At 37.3% G+C, this 18,980-nt stretch overlaps 4 protein-coding genes across 5 annotated transcripts; 3 read left to right on the plus strand and 1 right to left on the minus strand.

The window, feature by feature from the left end:
• The first annotated feature begins 1,323 nt into the window (after positions 1–1,323).
• On the plus strand, positions 1,324–6,677 carry LOC147275300 (uncharacterized). The gene is made up of 8 exons (XM_086257005.1): positions 1,324–1,598; positions 1,707–1,796; positions 2,750–4,233; positions 4,524–4,593; positions 4,834–4,889; positions 5,051–5,126; positions 5,244–5,280; positions 6,100–6,677. Exons 3-8 carry the CDS (start codon positions 3,929–3,931, stop codon positions 6,453–6,455), a joined length of 900 nt encoding a protein of 299 aa, XP_086113131.1. The 5' UTR covers positions 1,324–1,598; positions 1,707–1,796; positions 2,750–3,928; the 3' UTR covers positions 6,456–6,677.
• A 178-nt stretch (positions 6,678–6,855) lies between these two features.
• LOC147275301 (transducin family protein / WD-40 repeat family protein) lies at positions 6,856–10,860 on the minus strand. The gene is made up of 6 exons (XM_086257004.1): positions 10,399–10,860; positions 10,128–10,289; positions 9,804–9,990; positions 9,169–9,594; positions 8,150–8,557; positions 6,856–7,717 (listed from the first exon to the last, which is right to left on the minus strand). Exons 1-6 carry the CDS (start codon positions 10,788–10,790, stop codon positions 7,460–7,462), a joined length of 1,833 nt encoding a protein of 610 aa, XP_086113130.1. The 5' UTR covers positions 10,791–10,860; the 3' UTR covers positions 6,856–7,459.
• A 593-nt stretch (positions 10,861–11,453) lies between these two features.
• On the plus strand, positions 11,454–13,338 carry LOC147275302 (MYB-like transcription factor 4). Of its 2 annotated transcripts, none has more exons than XM_086257439.1 (3): positions 11,454–11,834; positions 12,033–12,162; positions 12,657–13,338. In XM_086257439.1, exons 1-3 carry the CDS (start codon positions 11,705–11,707, stop codon positions 12,967–12,969), a joined length of 573 nt encoding a protein of 190 aa, XP_086113565.1. In that variant the 5' UTR covers positions 11,454–11,704; the 3' UTR covers positions 12,970–13,338. The 2 variants fall into 2 exon arrangements, with proteins under 2 accessions (XP_086113565.1, XP_086113566.1); XM_086257440.1 differs by having other exon boundaries at positions 11,454–11,804.
• A 3,542-nt stretch (positions 13,339–16,880) lies between these two features.
• On the plus strand, positions 16,881–18,573 carry LOC147275303 (MYB-like transcription factor 4). The gene is made up of 3 exons (XM_086257438.1): positions 16,881–17,097; positions 17,278–17,407; positions 17,891–18,573. The coding sequence occupies exons 1-3, from the start codon at positions 16,968–16,970 to the stop codon at positions 18,225–18,227; spliced, it is 597 nt and encodes a 198-aa protein (XP_086113564.1). The 5' UTR covers positions 16,881–16,967; the 3' UTR covers positions 18,228–18,573.
• Positions 18,574–18,980: the final 407 nt, after the last annotated feature.

Consider the following 18,980-nt stretch of genomic DNA (forward strand, 5'->3'; position numbering starts at 1 on the left):
TTCAAATTACACGCGTTTTATTTTTTCTTTTCATATCGACTCCAGCCATTAGAAGCATTTTGCGGGGCCACAATACACCCATAGCCCATAGTTCCAACTTAGCCCACCGAAGCCCATTCCAAATTTAGCCACCCGGGCCCACAAACCACACCATTGATTATTGATCGTTGGGACATTTGGAGAGAAGAGGTTCCAAGCTTGCAATCACTGTTGAGATTCTAAAACAAAGTGTGGGTTGATTTAACTAAAGAGGGCTACTATTTGCACACCTTTAAATATTTTTTTACACACCATTTATGAAAAAAAAAAAAAAAAAATTCAAGAGAAAAGAACATTTGGCCCTTCCCTCACCCACACACCCCCATCCCCATCTCTCCCCGGTACACACCCCCTTGCTCTGTTTTTTTTCCCTCCGCCCGATCACCACCTTCCTTGCACCAGCAGCACCACATTCCTCGCACCACCACCATCGCGCGCCACCACCTTCCTTGCAGCACCACCACCGCGCGCACCACCACCCAAAACAGCCACCATAACCAACCTGGCAGCCCCTCCTCGGCTCCTCCCTTTCTTTTCTCTCTCTCTCTCTCTCTCTCTCTCTCTCTCTCTCTCTCCTTCCCTCTCTCCTCTCACCCAAGCAGACAACCAAACAAATTTTTAAAAAAAAAATTGCAGCGGGTTCGGCGAACCAGTGCCGAACCCGGTGGTTTCGTTTGACAGGTACCCGCCGAATAGAATAGGATTGTTCGGTGGGTACCTACCGAACGAAACCATCGGGTTCGGCACTGGTCCACCGAACCCGATCCTTTTTTTTTTTTTTTTAGTTTTCTTCTCCAGCGCGCGACGGTGAGCTTGTTGGAGGAAGGGAGGTGGTCGGGGTAGGGGAAGAAAAAGAAGAGAGGGTGGGGTGGTCGCCAGTGGTGGTAGGCTGCTCGGGGATGGGTGTGTGCCGGAGAGAGAAGAGGTGGGTGAGGGGGTGTGTACCGGGGGGGGGGAGATGGGGATGGGGTGTGTGATTTTTGGGTATGTGTGTTTTTTTTTTCTGTTTAGGAAGGGTGTGCAAAAAGAAAAATAGATGGGGGGTATAAGGTCTTTTTCTTTGAGTTTTTTTTTTTTTAAGAAAGGGTGTGCAAAGAGAAGAAAATGATGTGCAAATAACAACACTCTAACTAAATCAAGATCCTAAACAACTTCTAGAATGAAAAAATTTTACTTTTATTTTTTAATCTTTGAAGAATGAGTTTAAATCAACTTCATTGCAGCAAACAAAAACATAAACACAACATACATACCAGAAAAAAGAAAACAAACAGGCGATAACAGAAGTGAAAAATTGCAGGGATAAATAATTCTAGGAAACCAAAACAAGATCATGAAGCTACTAATTAACTATGAACGAACATTTAAAAGAAGACGAGAAAAGGATTTGCGGAAGATATAACGAGTCCACACAGCCTACTGTAGAACCTCATGTAGACAAGACGGTCCACCCATCAGAAATTTCCAGAACGAAGCCTCGATTATCTATTTGTTCCTTGCATTGTGCTTTTGAAGCAGAGAGAGAGTTACAGAACTATCTTACGAATTGAGAGCGCAAGGTATGAAATAATGAAACCTGTTTGGCTCCTGATTGTGAAACTAGTACTTTTCTTGTAATGTAAACGATAATCAAGTCTGAATTCGTTAAATCTTCTTTTAACTTCTAGGTTTCGATCTTTGATCTTCAATCAACGACGCAAGTACGCGATGGAAGGAAGAGGACGACGATTTGCAGTCCGCAGAAGCTGTGATCCTTAGTACGCTCTTCTTTTTTTTTGCCTTTTTTTTTCATTGTTTTTTAGTGCTATTTCTTCACCGATCTTTAATTTCATTCAAGGAATGTGTCTTTTGACTCTTTTCTGTTGGAAGATGCTCCGATTGCTGTAATTGACAAAAATTGATCTAGTAATTTTCCATTTTCAGCTTGTTGTTTCAGTGTTCTTTCCGTCGTAGGAGTAATTCAAGATTTATAGTCGCGCGATCTTCTTTTTCTGACTTCTCTATGATTTTTGCACCGATTTAATGCGTGTTTTTAGTGATTTAATTCGTTTGTTTAACTATGAAGCTGCGACTCAAATTCAATGCACCGCTGATGAATATATATAAATTAGATCCAGGTCTAAAAATCTATTCAGCCGTTAATTTCTATTCAGTGTTCCATACAAGTATTTTACTCGCTTCTCTTTGCAGTGGTAGCCAAACACCCCTGGTTTTTGCCTTTTATTGATTTTCTGTGCTATTTCTTGACTGATCTTTAATTTATTTCAATAAATATTTCTATTCTCTGTTGGAACGATTCTGTTTGCATGCTCTTAATTTCAATTCCTTAAAGTAGTTTTGTCTATACATGCTTTCTCTATGAATTTGTTAAGTTATCTACAAAATCGATCTCGTAAATTTCTTTTTTCTGCGAGTTATGTATTTATTTTAGTGGTCCTTCCATACGATGAGTATTTCAAGATTTCTACTCTGATTCTCTGTAGTCTGTACTCTTGTTCCAGTAGGCAGTAACATTCTCAAATCGTGCATTTTTTAATTTTGACTCCGACACAAAATTAAATGCATGTCTGATGAATATCATTTAATTAACCATTCTATATTCTGCTTGCCATTTCAATGTTCTTCGACTTCTAAGTGCTTTAAGTAATTGTGACTACTAAAATGGTGCACGTGATCTGATTAATATGTAATGAATATGGTAATGTGGCAGCTGAGGGAGTAGGTGATGTGGTAGCTGAGGAAGGCAGAGTGGGTGTTGTGGACCTGTGGTAGCTGGGAAGGTGGAAAGCGGCACTGGGCTCATTCCAAGGTGTATCTGCCACCGACCTTTGCTTTGATGATTATATGGCAGTGGAAGAAAATTGGGGGAGCTTGGACTTTGCTGCTACTGGCACTGTTAATTCTACTGATTCTTTCAACAATATGGTCGTTGAGTGACGTCTTGCTTTATGCATGAGAGAAACGTTGAAACCGTGGCTATAGTTTTCCTGCAATTACTTAGAATATTAATTGATTACTCAAAGACAAACAAGGAATTAAGTTTTCGTAAAGAGAAAAACCTAGCAGGTTTGATAGTCAGCCACCAACCCCTTTCTCCCCTTCTGTCCCCACTCCTCTCTTTCCCTTTTGAGACAGCCTTTCTTTCTCTTTTTCTGTGTTGAGCTTACGTTCACCTTCTCATGTGGTGATTTTCTTGAGCCATATGCTCACTTTCCTACACCTTCTTGTGGTGATTTGTTTGAGCTTTATGCTCAGATCTAGAGGAATTACATCCTCTCTTAGTTCTTACTTTTTTCCCCTTTTGTTCTTCCATCTTGCCCCCTTCCCAAAACCCACCCAAATCTCAAACTTGTCGGATTCATTTGTGTTTTAACATCCGGTTTTTCTACATTAGATAAAAATTAATAACTCTACATATAAAAGAAAAAAGTTGTCTCGTACCTATTTTGAATATGAGTTGTTGCTACTCATAAATTTAATCACTCTACCCATCATCCTAATTAATTTTCTATGCCCTCATTTTAAATTTCTTTAAAGTTTAAAACTTGGAATTAAAAAAATAAAAACTTTATATAGAGGTGATGGGCCTTGGTTGGCCTCTCCCTCTATTGGGCTCATAAGTATGAATACCATATTACCAATCTTTTGGGCTCATAAAGATGTGAGTTGTGGGTCACTCAGATTCAGTTGATCTCTCGCGTATTCGAGCGGGCCAAATCAAACGCAGCATTTGGCTTGGACGAAATAACGAACACTGTACGTTTTATGACTAAAGTAACCATACAGAATCTCATATTTCCTTCTTTCCCACATTTTCTCAGAAGCCAAAACAGTCATTGTCTCACCGTTTTTGCCCATAACAATTCATCGAAACAAATTGTAAGTGTGGATGGACAAGGTAGAGGAGGAGGTGGAGAAGGTGAAGAAGGAATGGGACGAAACATACAATAAGGTCGTAGAGCAAATAAAGGCAATTGAGGACTATGGTAAATCACCTGCATTTAGTACTACTGGTACCAAAATGGAGACGCAGAAAGACTCGCTACCGAGAATGAACGGGATCGCACAGGACGGCTTGGCCTTGCTCAATTCTTTGCAGTTCAAGCTCGATCTGTTTGCTCCTCAGTTGCCTACTGAAGATCAGGTCCAGTCCGCCAAGGCCTTGCTTCAGTCCTGGAAAAACCGATCCCAAAGGTATCAATTTTATGCTCTCTAATTCTGTTTGGCTGCAGAGAAAGTGGTCGAAAACATAGGAAAATTTTCAGTTCTGTAAAGGAAAAGAAAATCTTGAATGTTGGGAAAAAAAAGAAGAAAGATTTTTTGTTTTTTGTTTTTTGTTTTTCTAATTTGGAATGCTTTTAAGTTAGTCATGTCTTTCAATTTAATGCAACAATCGAAGCTCTCAGCTATCATTTTTAAGTTAGAGCTCTGTCTGTGTATTTAATTGTTATGGTAATGCTAGTTTTTGTGGTCTTTCTGATCAGTTTGCGGTTGAGCATGAGGAATGCCAACTTGCAAGCAAAGGCTAACATGAGGAAAGCTGCTCAGAAAGAGGTAACAAAACGGCCTTCTGGACTAATTTTAGCCAATTTATTGTCTTCGACATTATTGCTTGACATCATCATTATGAATTGTTGGTTACTTATTCATGTTAAAACCTTTTATGTGGATACTATTACCCTGATTTGAGGCAAAATAAGTTAATTGATGCATTTTCCTTGTTGATAATAAGCTTAAAAAGTTATGGACTTGTAGTTTATTTATGTGTGATTGATTTGACTGTGTTTGTTTCAGAGAGAACTTCTTTTGGGAGGTGGAGAAGAGTCCACAATTCGTAGACGCAACTTACAGTATGTATCAAATATTTTGAATGGCTTTCAGTAAATTAGTATTCATGTATGGTTTGCGTTGGCATTGTCTTTAACTTGGGGATTATATTGATGGGCATGAATACAGTTTACTTTTAAATGAATTTGTTATTTAAAGCATGTCATTTCTCATTGTGTTCCAGGACAAAGGCTGGAATGACATCTGCCGCAGAAAGCATTACAGAGAGCCTTCGCCGTACACGTCAACTAATGGTTCAGGTCAGTTGCTGTATGTTTGCCTTTTCCATTTATTATTCATCCACCTTTATGCAATGATAGTGTGAAGCTTTTGGTGGGATGCAATATTTGATTTCTTATTTCTTTGTGTGTACACAGGAGGTGGAAAGAAGTGCAGGCACACTCATGACTTTTGGTGAGTTCCTTTCATTCTTACATATCAATTCAATCTTCACCTTGCTCTGAGTGTGGCACTATTTTCTTATTTTTTATTTTTTTAACAACTTATCTTGTGACGCTGACTTTGGCTTTCATACTGGACTACTGGAGAGTGTTTGAAAACTTTGCATTTCCATAGAGATAAAAGGTGAAAAAAAATAATAATAACACAAATAAAAAAAGAAGGAATGATGTTATACGTCAACACTCGGTGATCTATCAAACAGAAAAGGTAGAGGCTGTTAATTGATGTTGTCTGTGCAAATCAGCAGAATGCTTTTTTTTTTTGGACCCTCTAGTTATACTGTGACTATGGAAAGGGTTTTGGATCTATTAGAATCAGGGATGACAGGTACAGTTGGCTCAAACTTCCTCTAGTGTATGAACATGTTTTAAAATTGGAATACTTTGTTCTGCGAGAATGATTTGATGTCTTAAGCTTCTTATGATTAGCTCTCAGCGCCATGTCTTTTATTACAAATTCACAGCTCTGCTCCCTGATCTTTCATGACTAAGAGGTCTCTTATGTAAACATCAATATATTGAAGGCAACATATCCCACCTGATCTAGTGTATCATCCATGTTACAAAGTTCTCAAAGCATTCTCATGTTACTTTATTCTGATTTAGCTATTTGCAATGCTTATCTTAGAAATTGTCAATGCTAAAGACAAATGATGTTTCATTCATTACTTCCAGAGTCTGCGTGTATGCAATATTGGAATGTGAATGCTCGGTTGACATTTGTTTGAAAAAATTGTTCACAGGCGGTAGACTAATACTATATATTATGCAGAGGAATCTACTGGAGTACTAAAGAAGGCTGAAAGTGAATATAAGGGACACCGTTCGTTGTTGATGCGAACCAGAAACCTACTCTCCACAATGCAACGTCAAGATGTCATAGACAGGCTGATAGTTGCATTAGGATTTTTCTTGTTTTCTTGTGCTGTTCTTTATGTTGTTTCGAAGCGTATTGGTCTACTGACGTTGCAGAGGCACGTCACTGCTGCCATTAAGGCTGGTTTGGTTGGGCAAGCAGAACTCAGACCTAGACCTGTTGAAGATGGCATAAATCATGCACAGGCCTATGGCAATGCAGTTCATAGGATGGAGGAACCTCTAGAAAGATTGATGCACGATGAACTCTGAAACTCTAGTTCTGTTAAAATTACAAGTTGTCCATACCATGGGTTCTTTCTGTCCTTGCCTTTACGGACGGCTGTGCTTCAGAATTCACTCTTACAGAGGGGCTTTTGTACTGCTATCTCCAATTTTTTTGGTTTTCACGTTGGTTTTCACTTTTCAGAAGCCAGCATTGTTAAATACGTACAATTTTTATTCATATTGGAATAAAAGAATGCCGTACACATAGCTTACCTCTTAACCAAAAGAAAAAACAAAAGAATCACTCACTAAAGCTAACAGTCAACCGATTTAGCAAAACTGAAGTAGTCAAATTGGTCGCTGTAACTATATCTTATGAAGTTGCCTAGTTTGAGCTTCATGTTGCACCAAACCCATTGTTTTCAAAACCAAATAATGACAGACAAATACAAATCCCATGCTACCACATTCAGCATCTCATACAATATAAATATAATGACATAAATAAAATAATTACACAGTAAATTGAAAACTTCAGACTTTCCTCATACCAAAAACCCAGCAAAGAAAGGTTTCATCAAAAGGTGGGGGAAAAAAAAAGAAATACAGCTGAAAATCAGTTTGATCTCGTGGTTCTGCATTGAAAGTCATGCCCACGACCTAGATTCTTGCCCTGTGACTACCGTGCATCGACTTCTATCTCAAAACTCTGGGGGTTCACAAGCTAAGATATCTGGTTCGAAACCTTCGAAAAATTTGAATGGCCAAACTAGACATAAGAAACAAACATCACACATAATCACCACCTACTTTTTATCGCTAGCAAATAGACACCACCACCAACTCCAAGTTGCAAGGTTATGAGTGATGGAATAAGAGAATTGCTTGTGAATTGCCGTTTGTGACACACGAGATAACTGAAATGGTTAGCTTACCATCTCATCCTTCAATCACATGGCAAGCTCACAACTGTATAAACACGAAATCTAGCAAGTCCATCAACTTTCTTATTGTAGCCTTGATATCCCTAAGAAGGCCTCCATAATCCTTCATTGCGGAGTCAACCTCCAAACACGAACAAATGCATCCTCACCAGAGCTAACCACAGTGCACTCATCAGTGAAAGCCAAACCATACACCCCACCCAAGTGGGCACCCTTAATGGTTGTACGGCTCGATGCAGGCTTGTCAACTTCATAAATGATGACACATGTGTCAAGTGATCCAGTAGCAACCATGCTGCTATCAGGAGACCAAGCAAGGCAGTTTATTCGAGCAGTATGGTACAACATGTTCTTAAGCTTGACCTGCAATACATCATGTGTCAAAAAATGTGACTAGTAAGTTCAAGCTCATAACTTTACTCAGAAAATGCAAGTTGTTCAAGAGTATTAAGAAGACAGTAGTCACAACCAGGCCTCTAGAGAAGATGTTACTGAAGCTCTCCCTTCACATGGGAGATTTTGAAATGAACCAATATTGAGGCACATTGGGCATTCCATGTCTAAGGACCAACTTATTGTCTCGTATTGTATGACTGTGAGGCCTGACCAGCTCAAAAAAGGCATTGACTCTACAAATGGAGAAACGACACAGACAAACACACATGACTAGAGAAACAGACACAGACACTTTCTATTATCCTTTTCATCCCCTAAGTGATAAAAATACCAGAATGATGGTTATAATGTTAGAATAACAAAATGATAAACAGTAGCTAAGGACAAAGAGCACGCTACCTCTCGGGAGACACGATCCCAGATGACAGCTTCTCGGTTCAAATCTCCTGAAGCAAACATTGAAACATCGGGAGAGTAACGTATGACACTAACAGCACCCCGATGTTTCTCTAGGGCAGCCTCTTCTGTAAGTGTATCACCCACTATAGAATATATATGCAGTTTACCGTCCTGCCCACCAATGATGGCTTCACTTCCATCTGGTGCAATAGCAGATGCTGTCACAGTAAACCCAAGGTTAATAGTTGACACTACTTTTGTGCCACGGAGCATGACAACTCCAGTATCAGTTGAAACCAAAGCAAGTTCAGGAGACTGAAGGGCAAGGCTTAAATCCTTCGGCTGACTGCCAACATCAACAGATTCTGCATCTCCACATTGATCACCATGTACAGGAGCTCTCCACACCTGGTTAGTCATAAGACAAAAACAATAGGAAGAAAGTGAGATAAGGTGAAATCTAAAAGTGGCAAAGCAATTTCCCCATAGAATATTTGTGAAAAGTAGAAGCAAATATTTCTATCAGCCAGAATCTTGTGACCATCAGATTATAGCCAAGTATGCCTAAATTGTTGACTACAGGTAACCTCTTCTTTCATTAGGTAAATGAAACTGACAAAATATTTTAAATGTTTATCAAACAAATGTTATTTTTTATTTTTGTGAAACAGCTGGGGGCTAACAGAATGAAGTACATGATTTTGGTACATCAATCATTGTCCATGAAGCTTTATTTACGGAGCCATAGTCATTGCAGATTAATTGATGGCTTTATACTCACTGAGGCTTTATCAACTGCTTTATACAAATATTCAGTAATTGTACGTGGGATATCACATAATGGTACAGAAACCATGTTGGTAAAACATTTGGTAAAACATTTGGCTCACATGGTAAACAAAGTGAAAAGGTAGTAGATGCAACTGAAAAGCACATTTTTGTTTTCCTCAAGAAAAATAAAATTGTAGAGTAGATATTATGAAATTGCATCAAACCAAAAGAAATAAAATTTTAGTTACCGTATTATCAAATCCAGATGAAACGATTTCTTCATCAACAGCTGCAAAACATTTTATTTGAGAGTTCTCCTTCCTTTGTAATTTTCCACTATATCCAAGGCCTTGAATCCATTTAACAATTAGACCATCATAGCTGCTAGACAATATAACTTTTGGGTCACCTTTTAGAACAGCTAATGAAGTAATATTCTTCATGTGCCCAGTAATCAAAAGTGGGTCTTTATCAAGGTCAGTTGCTGAGAATATACTAATCATGCCTCCAAGTGAAACGGTAACAAGATGATCATTCTGCCATAGACACCCGACCAACATGTCATCCACTCCACCAGATCCAGGACAAGTCAATGTTTTCTTCACCTTCCCAGTAGTACCATCCTCAGATATCTCCCATACTTTAGCGGACTTGTCAGCGGACACAGTGAGGATCTAATATTTAAATTAGAATTGATTAGCACATTCAAGCAGGAAGGAAACATTAACAAATTTTATAACACAAAGACAATAAAAGATGCAAAGCAGATAATACTTGGTTAGGCGGTTAGGCTTAGGCCTGATTACATGAAACTCCCCGCATTACTTTTCATAGCACTTGCATTCCCCATTTTGCTCAATCAGTAATTGAATCTCATATTTACCTGTTTACCATCAGGACTAAAGCTAAGTGCATAAATGCTGCCTTTGTGGCCATCTTCCGAGGAGAGTTCTCCAATCTTGTCTGCCGTCTTTCCATCATAAATAATACCCTTTTTATCTGAGCTTACAGTGATAAACTTACTGCCATCTGGAGAAAACCTTACACAATTCACAAAATTTGAATGATCCCTGACATCCAAAAACCAAAAAAAGAGAAAGAAACTTTGAGTGAGTCCAGTAACACTAACACATACATGCATTAATACATACAATGTGATTTGATTGACCATCAAAGCCTCAAGTTTTAACAATGATAAAGAAGAAACCTGTGAGATAGCTTGAATTTAAAAGGTGGTCCTTCGTAGAAATTGACCAAGAAATCCTCTCCACACGTGACAATGCGAAAGGGTCTTGTTGGCTTAAACACACAGCTCAAAACTCGTTTTGAGTGCCCATCAAAATCCCCCACGGTTGAGCCTGAATCCCACCTATTCAAATTCCAGCAACAACTTTCTCACTAACCAAACAGAAAATCCGCCACGAAAAGAAAACAACTTTATAAATAAAATGATCAAAACGACGACGCTGGGCGCTTACATGAATGCGCGAACCAAGGACTTTCCTTTGCCCTCACCACAAGCGACGATCCTCAAGCCGTCGGGGGACCACTGGAGGTCGTCGATCCGACCCGAGAGGACCTTAAACTCATTTTTCAAGACGAAGTCGTTGTGGGTCCCCCAGATCCTGACGGTGCCGGAAACGTCGGCGGACGCGACCCACTCGCCGTTGGGCGAGAACCTGGCGACGGTGGCCGGGTAGGCGTGCTCGGCGTAGACCTGGACCTCGAGGGGCTTGTTGAGGTTCATCATAATTACGGATCTGCCATTGGTGTAGAGGAGCTTGTCCGATTTGGGGTCGCCGGAGATCAGAATCCCACGGCCTCGCTCCGTGGACGGTGCGCTGGCGTAGGCCTCGGTCAGTTGTGGCATTTTGGGGATTTTGGGAAAATTAGAAGGTGGGATTTCAAAGCTTCAGGCTTTTATAGGTCCCCGAGAGACTGAGATTGGTCGTAGTCATCATGATGAGCACTGTTTTGGATTTTGGAAATGTTAAAAAGGTAAAGTAAAGATGGACACGTGTCAAAGTGGGATTTGGACACTTGTCAAAGAGGGATTCGTCAGATCCAAGAAGACAGATTTTCTCCTCCTTTATATTTTTATTTTATTTTTTATGCGTGCTTGCAGCACCTTAGCAAGACTGGTCAAATTAATTTGATGGGCAAGGTTAGGTTGGGCCATCTCCTTAAAGTCAAATCAAATTCCAGGCCTGGGCCAGCCCAGCCTAGACATTGGGCCTATTTTTCAAGCTCAATTTGGTTTGGTAAGACCGACCTTGTCTATTTTTTGTTTTTTTTCTTTTTTTGGGGGCTACCCACTTATGAATATTGTGTTAGTTGGCAGGTGGTGGAAAATATGCATGTCAAAGTTAAGTGGTGCACATTCTCACCTCACCAAACCATGCACATTCTTGTCATTCGTAGGATGCATGATGACGTTAAAGCATGGGTAAAAAAACAACCAGTCCATGTCCACTTAATTAATGAATTGATGAAAATCTCCATCATCTAACCCCAAAAGAACCCCCCTACACACACACACACACATATCATTTTTATATATTATAATCTTGGACGATCATTTGTATTGCTCTACCTATATACATCTTGTATCAATGGACCTCACTAGATTCTTCTCTTCCTGATCATCAGGAACTTTTTATACCCTAGCTTGCTAAGTACTGCATATAAATATATATTTATATATATGCTTTTTAGTTGCAACTATATATCTGATCTCTTTGTTTGCTCTGGGATGATATAGCTACCAATTAAGAGTCAACTGGAATGAGGAAGCCCTGTTGTGAGAAAACAGAGACAACAAAAGGAGCATGGTCTAAGCAAGAAGACCAGAAACTCATTGACTACATCAAAAAACATGGCCAAGGTTGCTGGAATTCTCTTCCTAAGGCTGCAGGTTTATATCTCAAAAATATGATAGCTATCGTCTTCTCTCCTCAATCTTTGATCTTCTTTATTAATTGGCCGGAGTGCATCATATATGAACGATTCTAGCTAGCTATACTTTAATTAATTCTAATAAATACATATATATATTAATAAATACATATATATATTGTTTAATTAATATTTTTCAATGATGATGATCGACTAGGGTTGCGTCGTTGTGGTAAAAGTTGTCGACTAAGGTGGATAAACTATCTAAGACCAGGTCTTAAACGCGGAAGCTTTGGAGAAGATGAAGAGGACCTCATCATCAGACTTCATGCACTCCTTGGAAACCGGTACGTACGTATTAATTACATCTTAATTATAAGTTATAATTATAACTCATGTTAATTCGATCTCAATTCGATCTCATGAGTCATGATATATCTATAACATGTTCCTGCCCTTTTTCCCAAATTAAATTAATTCCCCAATAACACCCAAGAACATAGCTAGAGACTCAGACTAGAGAAACAATAGTTCTACTTTTATGCCTATGGTGTAATTTAATTTAATTAAGAAATATTCATTTCAATAAATTTGCTATACATTGATCAATTTATGAATTCCTAGGATACCAAAAAAAAAATCATGAATACCTAGCTAGCTACAGTTGACACTTGAATATATATCGATTAAAAATTTATTCCCTTTTTGCATATTTACAAAGACACAAATTCTGATAACCATAAAAATCGATTAATTGGCATACATGTATTTCTATATAAATAAATATTAATTAATGTGAAATTTTTTGATGAAAGAATACATTTATGTATGAGGAATTTAGGTGGTCATTGATAGCAGGAAGACTGCCAGGAAGGACAGACAACGAGGTGAAGAATTACTGGAATTCCCATATCAGGAAAAAACTATTGAAGATGGGTACTGGTACTATTACTACTACCACTACTACTCATCATGTTGTTCATCATCATCCCAATATCAATTATAAGCCGCTGCCTGCTATTAATAAAGTTGTGAACTTGGGCCATGACACCAACAAAGATGATCAAGAGGTCTCGGATTCCATGGCCACTTCATCAGGTACTGCTGCTATTAGCAGCTGTTTGCCTGATTTGAATCTTGAGCTCACTCTCTAATATATTAAGCAGTAGTACTCCAATTATATATAGTCCAATTAATTGCTTGTGGAAGATCAGAGCTGATGAGGAAGCAAATTAGATAGTAAATATTGATATATGGATCATCAAGTACCCTCAACTCCACCTCCAGTGCTTCTTTTAGACAATGGTGCTTGGATACGTGGACTGGCTTTCATTATGACTACACTTGAATATATACTATAGTATAGTATAGTCTACGGTTGTATAAAGGTGTGAAATTGTACTGGTCATTAATTATAGTACCGTACTATACGCACTTACCGAGTTTGGCATGCACATGACTGCCTAACAATGTAAACTATCTCTCTTTAACTATATATATATATAGGGAAACGTTACTTTTGTGTGTCATTGTGTACAATTTACGGATGAATAATTAACTCATAAAATGAGGCTTAAATTTTACATAAATGCTTCGAATTCATCGTATATATCATATGACGCGCGACAGGAAATATTAAGGAAAAAAATATCATGGCTGTGAATTATATTTTAACTTTTTCATTATAATGTTGCATTAATCGAAGACTCGAAGTAGTAGGTCATTCCTTCATGCAGAAATTGTTATGCCACGTACGCTACTTGCAATACACAGAAATGGTCCACTAGCAAGGTAGGTAGGAGGAGAGCTTGGCTACTTTGCTTAATTCAAAGAGTGTGCATGTGTTTGTGCGCTTGAGCGCAATGAGAGAACTATTTGATAGAATTAGAGCATTCAATCTAAAATCAATTGATAATGGGTGGAGAGGCTCAAGAGCTTTACACGTGAACAAATTGTATTGGGTGACGTAGGATCACATGTGGCCGTTGGGCCTTACACGCGGATAACCAAGCTCTGATACCATGATAGAATTAGAGCATTCAACCCAAAACTAATTGGTAATGGGTGGAGAGGCCAAGACTTATAAGCATATATACTAAGCTTTAGTTTTCCAATGTGGGACATTGCTCCACATTACTCACAACACTATTGTAGCTGTAGGAGAATATATTAATCCGAATGCAACTCAAGAATCATGATTCTTCCTTTGAAATTAATGCTTAATTAAGTTCCCCACTTTTCTTAATGTAAACTAATTAAGAAATGGTTGAGAATCGTCATTGAAAATAGCAAAAAGAAGAACAAGACAAAATGAAGTATACGTATGGTAAAGGCTGCAGCAAATTAATAGGTCTGAACTAGAAATGAGTTATAATCTAACTTAATTTTAAACTTGTGTAGTTTTGTAAGTTTATTCGAATTAAGTATCTCTTTTGGCATTAATTGGTAACCTAATGTTCAAGAAGCACCTATATATATATATATTTCAATATATGTTATATTTGTACAATGTAGTCCTCAAAATCGATCTAGCTTAGACTCCTGGCCAGTACTCTTTCTTCTTGCTGCTTTTTGACTTTGTCCTATTTTTAAGTAGGTATTGTCAGTTGCTACACCAGTTTCCCTGATAAATCAAATATTAATCATATAATATATATACATATCACTGAAAGTATGTCCTGCGCATGGCTGAGATGTGTAAACACCAGAAGCTTTAGCTGCTGAAGAGGCAGAAGCACCTGTTAACACGTAGTGCTTGCCACTGTACTATAGATGTTCGTGCAACTAGCTACGTACCTAGCTTTCTCTCTCTCTTAACTCCTCCTAAGCTGATGTTAGTAGTTTTTTTTTTGTTTGGCCAGGTAGCTGAAGTTAGTAGTTAGTTGCATATATATATATATATATTCAATGCCTTAATTAGTAAAGAATACCTCCGGTACGTACTGTTCTTGTTCACCAAGTTTTCAAGATCTATAATCATAATTAAGGAAGATCAATTGTTATGATTTGTTGAAAGAATTAAATATTTTATTTTATTTCCTTATCAAAGATGAAAAATGGTTTAATCATTTTATGCACATATATTGCACTCAAATTCTCATGTCGTCCTTTTTGTTGGTCAGCTCAACTCCTCAAATTCTTATGCTTAAAGGTAAATGTTACTAATTTTGATATCACCCGTTCATAAAGTCCAATAATAAAGCTCTTTCAATTATGCTCAAAATTGACTCTCGCGCTCAAATATGTGAATGCGAGGACCACTTTAGACATCCCAAAACAAAGGAGAACATCCATCGATCGAGAGCCCTAGCCTTGATATCTAACAGTCAAACAGTCAACTCTTCTCCAATCTCTGCTAGTTTCTACCAACTCTACATTTTCAGGCTTGCAGTTGTGGGCTGATCGAGACGCGTACCATATATATGATATTATATATATTAAATAATATTTCTACTGCAGAAAGTTTCACTGACCGGATAAATTTTAGTGCCGAGAACGAGGTTTTAATGCAGTTTGTCTAGTTTTGAATTTTAGCCAGAAAAGAGCTTGATATTCTTTCATGCATGTATTTCTAGTTCTTCATTTTTCATGTATTTTAATTTCATATATTTGTCCGCTTGCAATTTAAAGTATAGATATTCCAAATAAGTCCTGCAGTAACATTTTTCAAAAAAAAAAAAAAGAGCATGCAACAATAATAAAATAATTATGACTGTGAAAATCGATGAATATATACATATATATATATTGGCTCTGCCTATTATATATACTAGTCTAGACAGTACTTCATCCATTTCTTTTGTATTTTATACTCTGATGAATTTCATTGGTATTGTAAACCTTTTGATCAATCTCTGTGATGAAATTCTTTAAGGTTGGCCAGTGTTTCTTCATATTTATGTTGACCTTATGGAAAAGGAAGCCATTCGTTCTATAAATGGCAGATGTGAAATATATACAGTCCAGTCTTGCATGCCACTGACAGCAGGAAGATGACATGTGGATCTTATGAAAGTTTCCCGAAAAGAGCTCACTTGTGAATCTACCATTCAACTCTCAGTGGATAGTACTGGTCTACTGGATATATGAGTGACTATGACCATGCAGTCTTGTCAACATTTGCTCCAATCCAGCCTTTTGAACTCGGCCCTAGCCTGAGTACTCCTATTTAAGGAAAATTCAAAGTCATAAAGATAGAGTAATCGAGTGACTAATTTATTAAGCAGAATAATTTATATAACTTGTTTCATTTAGCCACAATTAAGTTACCTTTATTTTTCAATTAAAAAAATGATCCACTATCAAATTAAAACATGAATCTAACTTGATTGGATTCAAATAAACTCAACTCAAACTTAATCTCTAATTGGACGAATTGAGAATTTAAATGAGTTCAGGTTGAACCCTAGCTACCTAGCTAACCCAACCAGAATTTGATTGGAGAATTTAAATTAAAACTATCAAGTTGCACCCTTAATTATATTGGTTTTAACATATGAAGTGGATCTTTTTAACTAACCTTCTCAAGTGTCTCATACTTTAATTTTTCTTTCTTTTTTTTTTTTTTTTTGTCTAACATACTTTCTTTTTCTTGTTTAGTGTCCCATACAATTAATGCATGGTGAAAAAGATTAGCTAGTAAAAGTTTTACATGGGTAGAGCTTGTAGCTCGATTGATAGATAGCATTTGGCTCACACCCATGGCTTAACTTGGAACTTCTCCCTTTTGGGCCTCTTAATTTGTATTAAAAAATTAAAGAAAAAAAAGAAAGTTTTCATGGGAAAGAATATATACAAAGGTTTCCACAGTTTGAAGTAACTGGTTGTAAAGAGAATTTAGGGAGGTTTTAGAAATATTTCTTAACCTTTGCACAAAGATAGGAAGGACAAATTAAGTTAAATAAATAAGTAAATAATTAAATAAAGGTTGGCATAGTACCGACACACCAAACACTCGACAGGTGATGTAGTTTATTGTACAACTGTAAGTCAAGCCCAGCATGGAAAACTCTGTTGTATATAGCATGCTAGCTCTACCTCCTCACTTGGCTCCTTCATCAGTTGCTCTCTCTCTCTATGTAAATCTCTCTCTGTGTATCTGTTTAAGCTAGCATTTTCTGGAGAATTTTTCATTGTTAATTAAAAATTACAAATGAGAACACCTTGTTGCGAAAAGAAAAAGATGAATAAAGGAGCATGGTCGAAGCAAGAAGACCAGAAACTCACAGAATATATTCAGAAACATGGCGAAGGCAGCTGGCGCTCGCTTCCCATGGCTGCAGGTAATGCATGATGTCTTAATTATTTACAAATTTACAATCAACCAAAAACATCACGCACAAGTGCACAACACATGCAGTTCTTTAATCTTGCATGTAGTCATTGCTTGAAAAAAATGGTGTGTATTAATATTATTGCATTAATTAATTAATTAATCAATTAATTATTGAATATTGGTGCAGGGTTGCTTCGTTGTGGAAAAAGTTGCAGATTAAGATGGATAAATTACCTTAGGCCAGACCTCAAACGTGGCAACTTTGGTGAAGATGAAGAGGACCTCATCATCAAACTCCATGCACTTCTTGGAAACAGGTACTGCGCTCTACTGCGCCATCTTTTCTTTTATCTTATATATACCTTGTATAGTACTATCTATCTATTTAGTTTTTCTGAAAATTCCAGCAACATGCATAAGATAAAGGAATATTTTGGTAAAATGAAAATTATAAATTATTTTTAAACATTTCATTTGAACTTATGCATTGGCCTCGAATATTCTGAATAAATTGCAGCAAAAAGAACCAAATACCAAATATAAATTATTTTTTTTCTCTGAGAATCCCCTATATATATAGCTAGCCAACGGCTAAAGCCACAAGCAATTGATCATATAATGCATGTTTTTGCTGCATATATAAATTCCTATTGCTGGTTTAAAAATGTAATACTAATACTAGTAGTTGCTAGCTAGCAAACTAGGTTTGTCTTTTTCAGTCACTAATTGATAATTAATTAAAATTAATTACCAAAACTATATATGTATTGATCATAGTTACTTTTAAAATTGAAATATAGGTGGTCATTAATCGCTGGAAGATTGCCGGGGCGGACTGACAATGAAGTGAAGAATTACTGGAACACTCATCTAAGGAGAAAGCTAATACAGAGGGGAATTGACCCAAGTAACCATCGGATAGGACACATTGGCGTTACCAAATCATTTGGCTCCGGCAGGAATAATAATATTAATCATCCATGTAAACCTGAAATTTCTGAGGGGGATAACAAAGACTCGGATCCATTGTTGGATTCTACAAGTGGCCCCGAAAGCAACACAAGCTGTAGTGCTTTGCCTGACCTGAATCTTGAGCTCACCATAGGCCTTCCAACTTTACTTGATCAAAAGTACTGATCAAACATTTTAATTACATGTCTAATTGGTTCAGATCTATTCCTTAATTAGTACTGGGAAAGATATGGATTGTCATAGCTAGCTAGCAATTAAGTCACTTGTAAAAATTAATGCTTACATTTGCATTAATAAGGTGAGATATATAGTTCAAATAGATAGCTTTTTCATGCTAATTAGATAGGAGAAATACGTACAGAATTAGAATTAAAAATTGGGTTCTGATTAGTTTATGTGTAAATGGTGACTGGAGAGAAATTGAATCTAATTAATTAGTCACACAATGTGCTGATCTCGATGAGGCGCAGAGAAAAATTCCGTCCCCAAGTAGTTTATGCAAATTAATTATGCTTAATAATTGAGTTTTTTTGTCCCCAGAACCTGTGAATCTGCAACAGGACCAATGTGCAAGGCAGTAAGAAAATGCATAAATGGTGGTGAACCAATATTATTAATGTGCATGGTGTGTGCGTGTGTGTACGAATGTATGAACTAGTATCATTTCATGAATTACAAACATTATATATTTTTGTCAGGTGGAGATTTGCAGCTACATTTTCAAATTAAGTAGGGAGAATATTATAATCGATCATATATATACATACGGTAGAGAATTGTTATTTTGTTTTTCATGAGAAAGTGGTAACTGGGTAAGTAGGCAATATTGATCGAGCAGGGGATTTTATATAATTATTTATAAAAAGCAATCTATCGCCCTTTTTATTCTGACAAGTGGAAGTTCAGTTAGCTTATATA

The sequence above is a fragment of the Dryas octopetala genome, chromosome 9 (genome assembly GCF_963921425.1).
Source record: "Dryas octopetala chromosome 9, drDryOcto1.1, whole genome shotgun sequence".
In the NCBI taxonomy this organism is placed as follows: Eukaryota; Viridiplantae; Streptophyta; class Magnoliopsida; order Rosales; family Rosaceae; genus Dryas; species Dryas octopetala.

What these genes read in the sequence shown, in the direction of transcription:
- LOC147275300 (XM_086257005.1), top strand. Translation starts at nt 3,929, where the DNA reads ATGGACAAGGTAGAGGAGGAGGTGGAGAAGGTGAAGAAGGAATGGGAC. An exon ending in GGAAAGCTGCTCAGAAAGAG is followed by an intron (nt 4,594 to 4,833) that starts GTAACAAAACGG and finishes TGTTTGTTTCAG; the next exon opens with AGAGAACTTCTTTTGGGAGG. An exon ending in CACGTCAACTAATGGTTCAG is followed by an intron (nt 5,127 to 5,243) that starts GTCAGTTGCTGT and finishes GTGTGTACACAG; the next exon opens with GAGGTGGAAAGAAGTGCAGG.
- LOC147275301 (XM_086257004.1), bottom strand. Translation starts at nt 10,790, where the DNA reads ATGCCACAACTGACCGAGGCCTACGCCAGCGCACCGTCCACGGAGCGA. An exon ending in AAATTCAAGCTATCTCACAG is followed by an intron (nt 9,991 to 10,127) that starts GTTTCTTCTTTA and finishes TTTGGATGTCAG; the next exon opens with GGATCATTCAAATTTTGTGA. An exon ending in GGGATCGTGTCTCCCGAGAG is followed by an intron (nt 7,718 to 8,149) that starts GTAGCGTGCTCT and finishes GATGTATTGCAG; the next exon opens with GTCAAGCTTAAGAACATGTT.
- LOC147275302 (XM_086257439.1), top strand. Translation starts at nt 11,705, where the DNA reads ATGAGGAAGCCCTGTTGTGAGAAAACAGAGACAACAAAAGGAGCATGG. An exon ending in TTCTCTTCCTAAGGCTGCAG is followed by an intron (nt 11,835 to 12,032) that starts GTTTATATCTCA and finishes ATGATCGACTAG; the next exon opens with GGTTGCGTCGTTGTGGTAAA. An exon ending in CATGCACTCCTTGGAAACCG is followed by an intron (nt 12,163 to 12,656) that starts GTACGTACGTAT and finishes TGAGGAATTTAG; the next exon opens with GTGGTCATTGATAGCAGGAA.
- LOC147275303 (XM_086257438.1), top strand. Translation starts at nt 16,968, where the DNA reads ATGAGAACACCTTGTTGCGAAAAGAAAAAGATGAATAAAGGAGCATGG. An exon ending in CTCGCTTCCCATGGCTGCAG is followed by an intron (nt 17,098 to 17,277) that starts GTAATGCATGAT and finishes ATATTGGTGCAG; the next exon opens with GGTTGCTTCGTTGTGGAAAA. An exon ending in CATGCACTTCTTGGAAACAG is followed by an intron (nt 17,408 to 17,890) that starts GTACTGCGCTCT and finishes ATTGAAATATAG; the next exon opens with GTGGTCATTAATCGCTGGAA.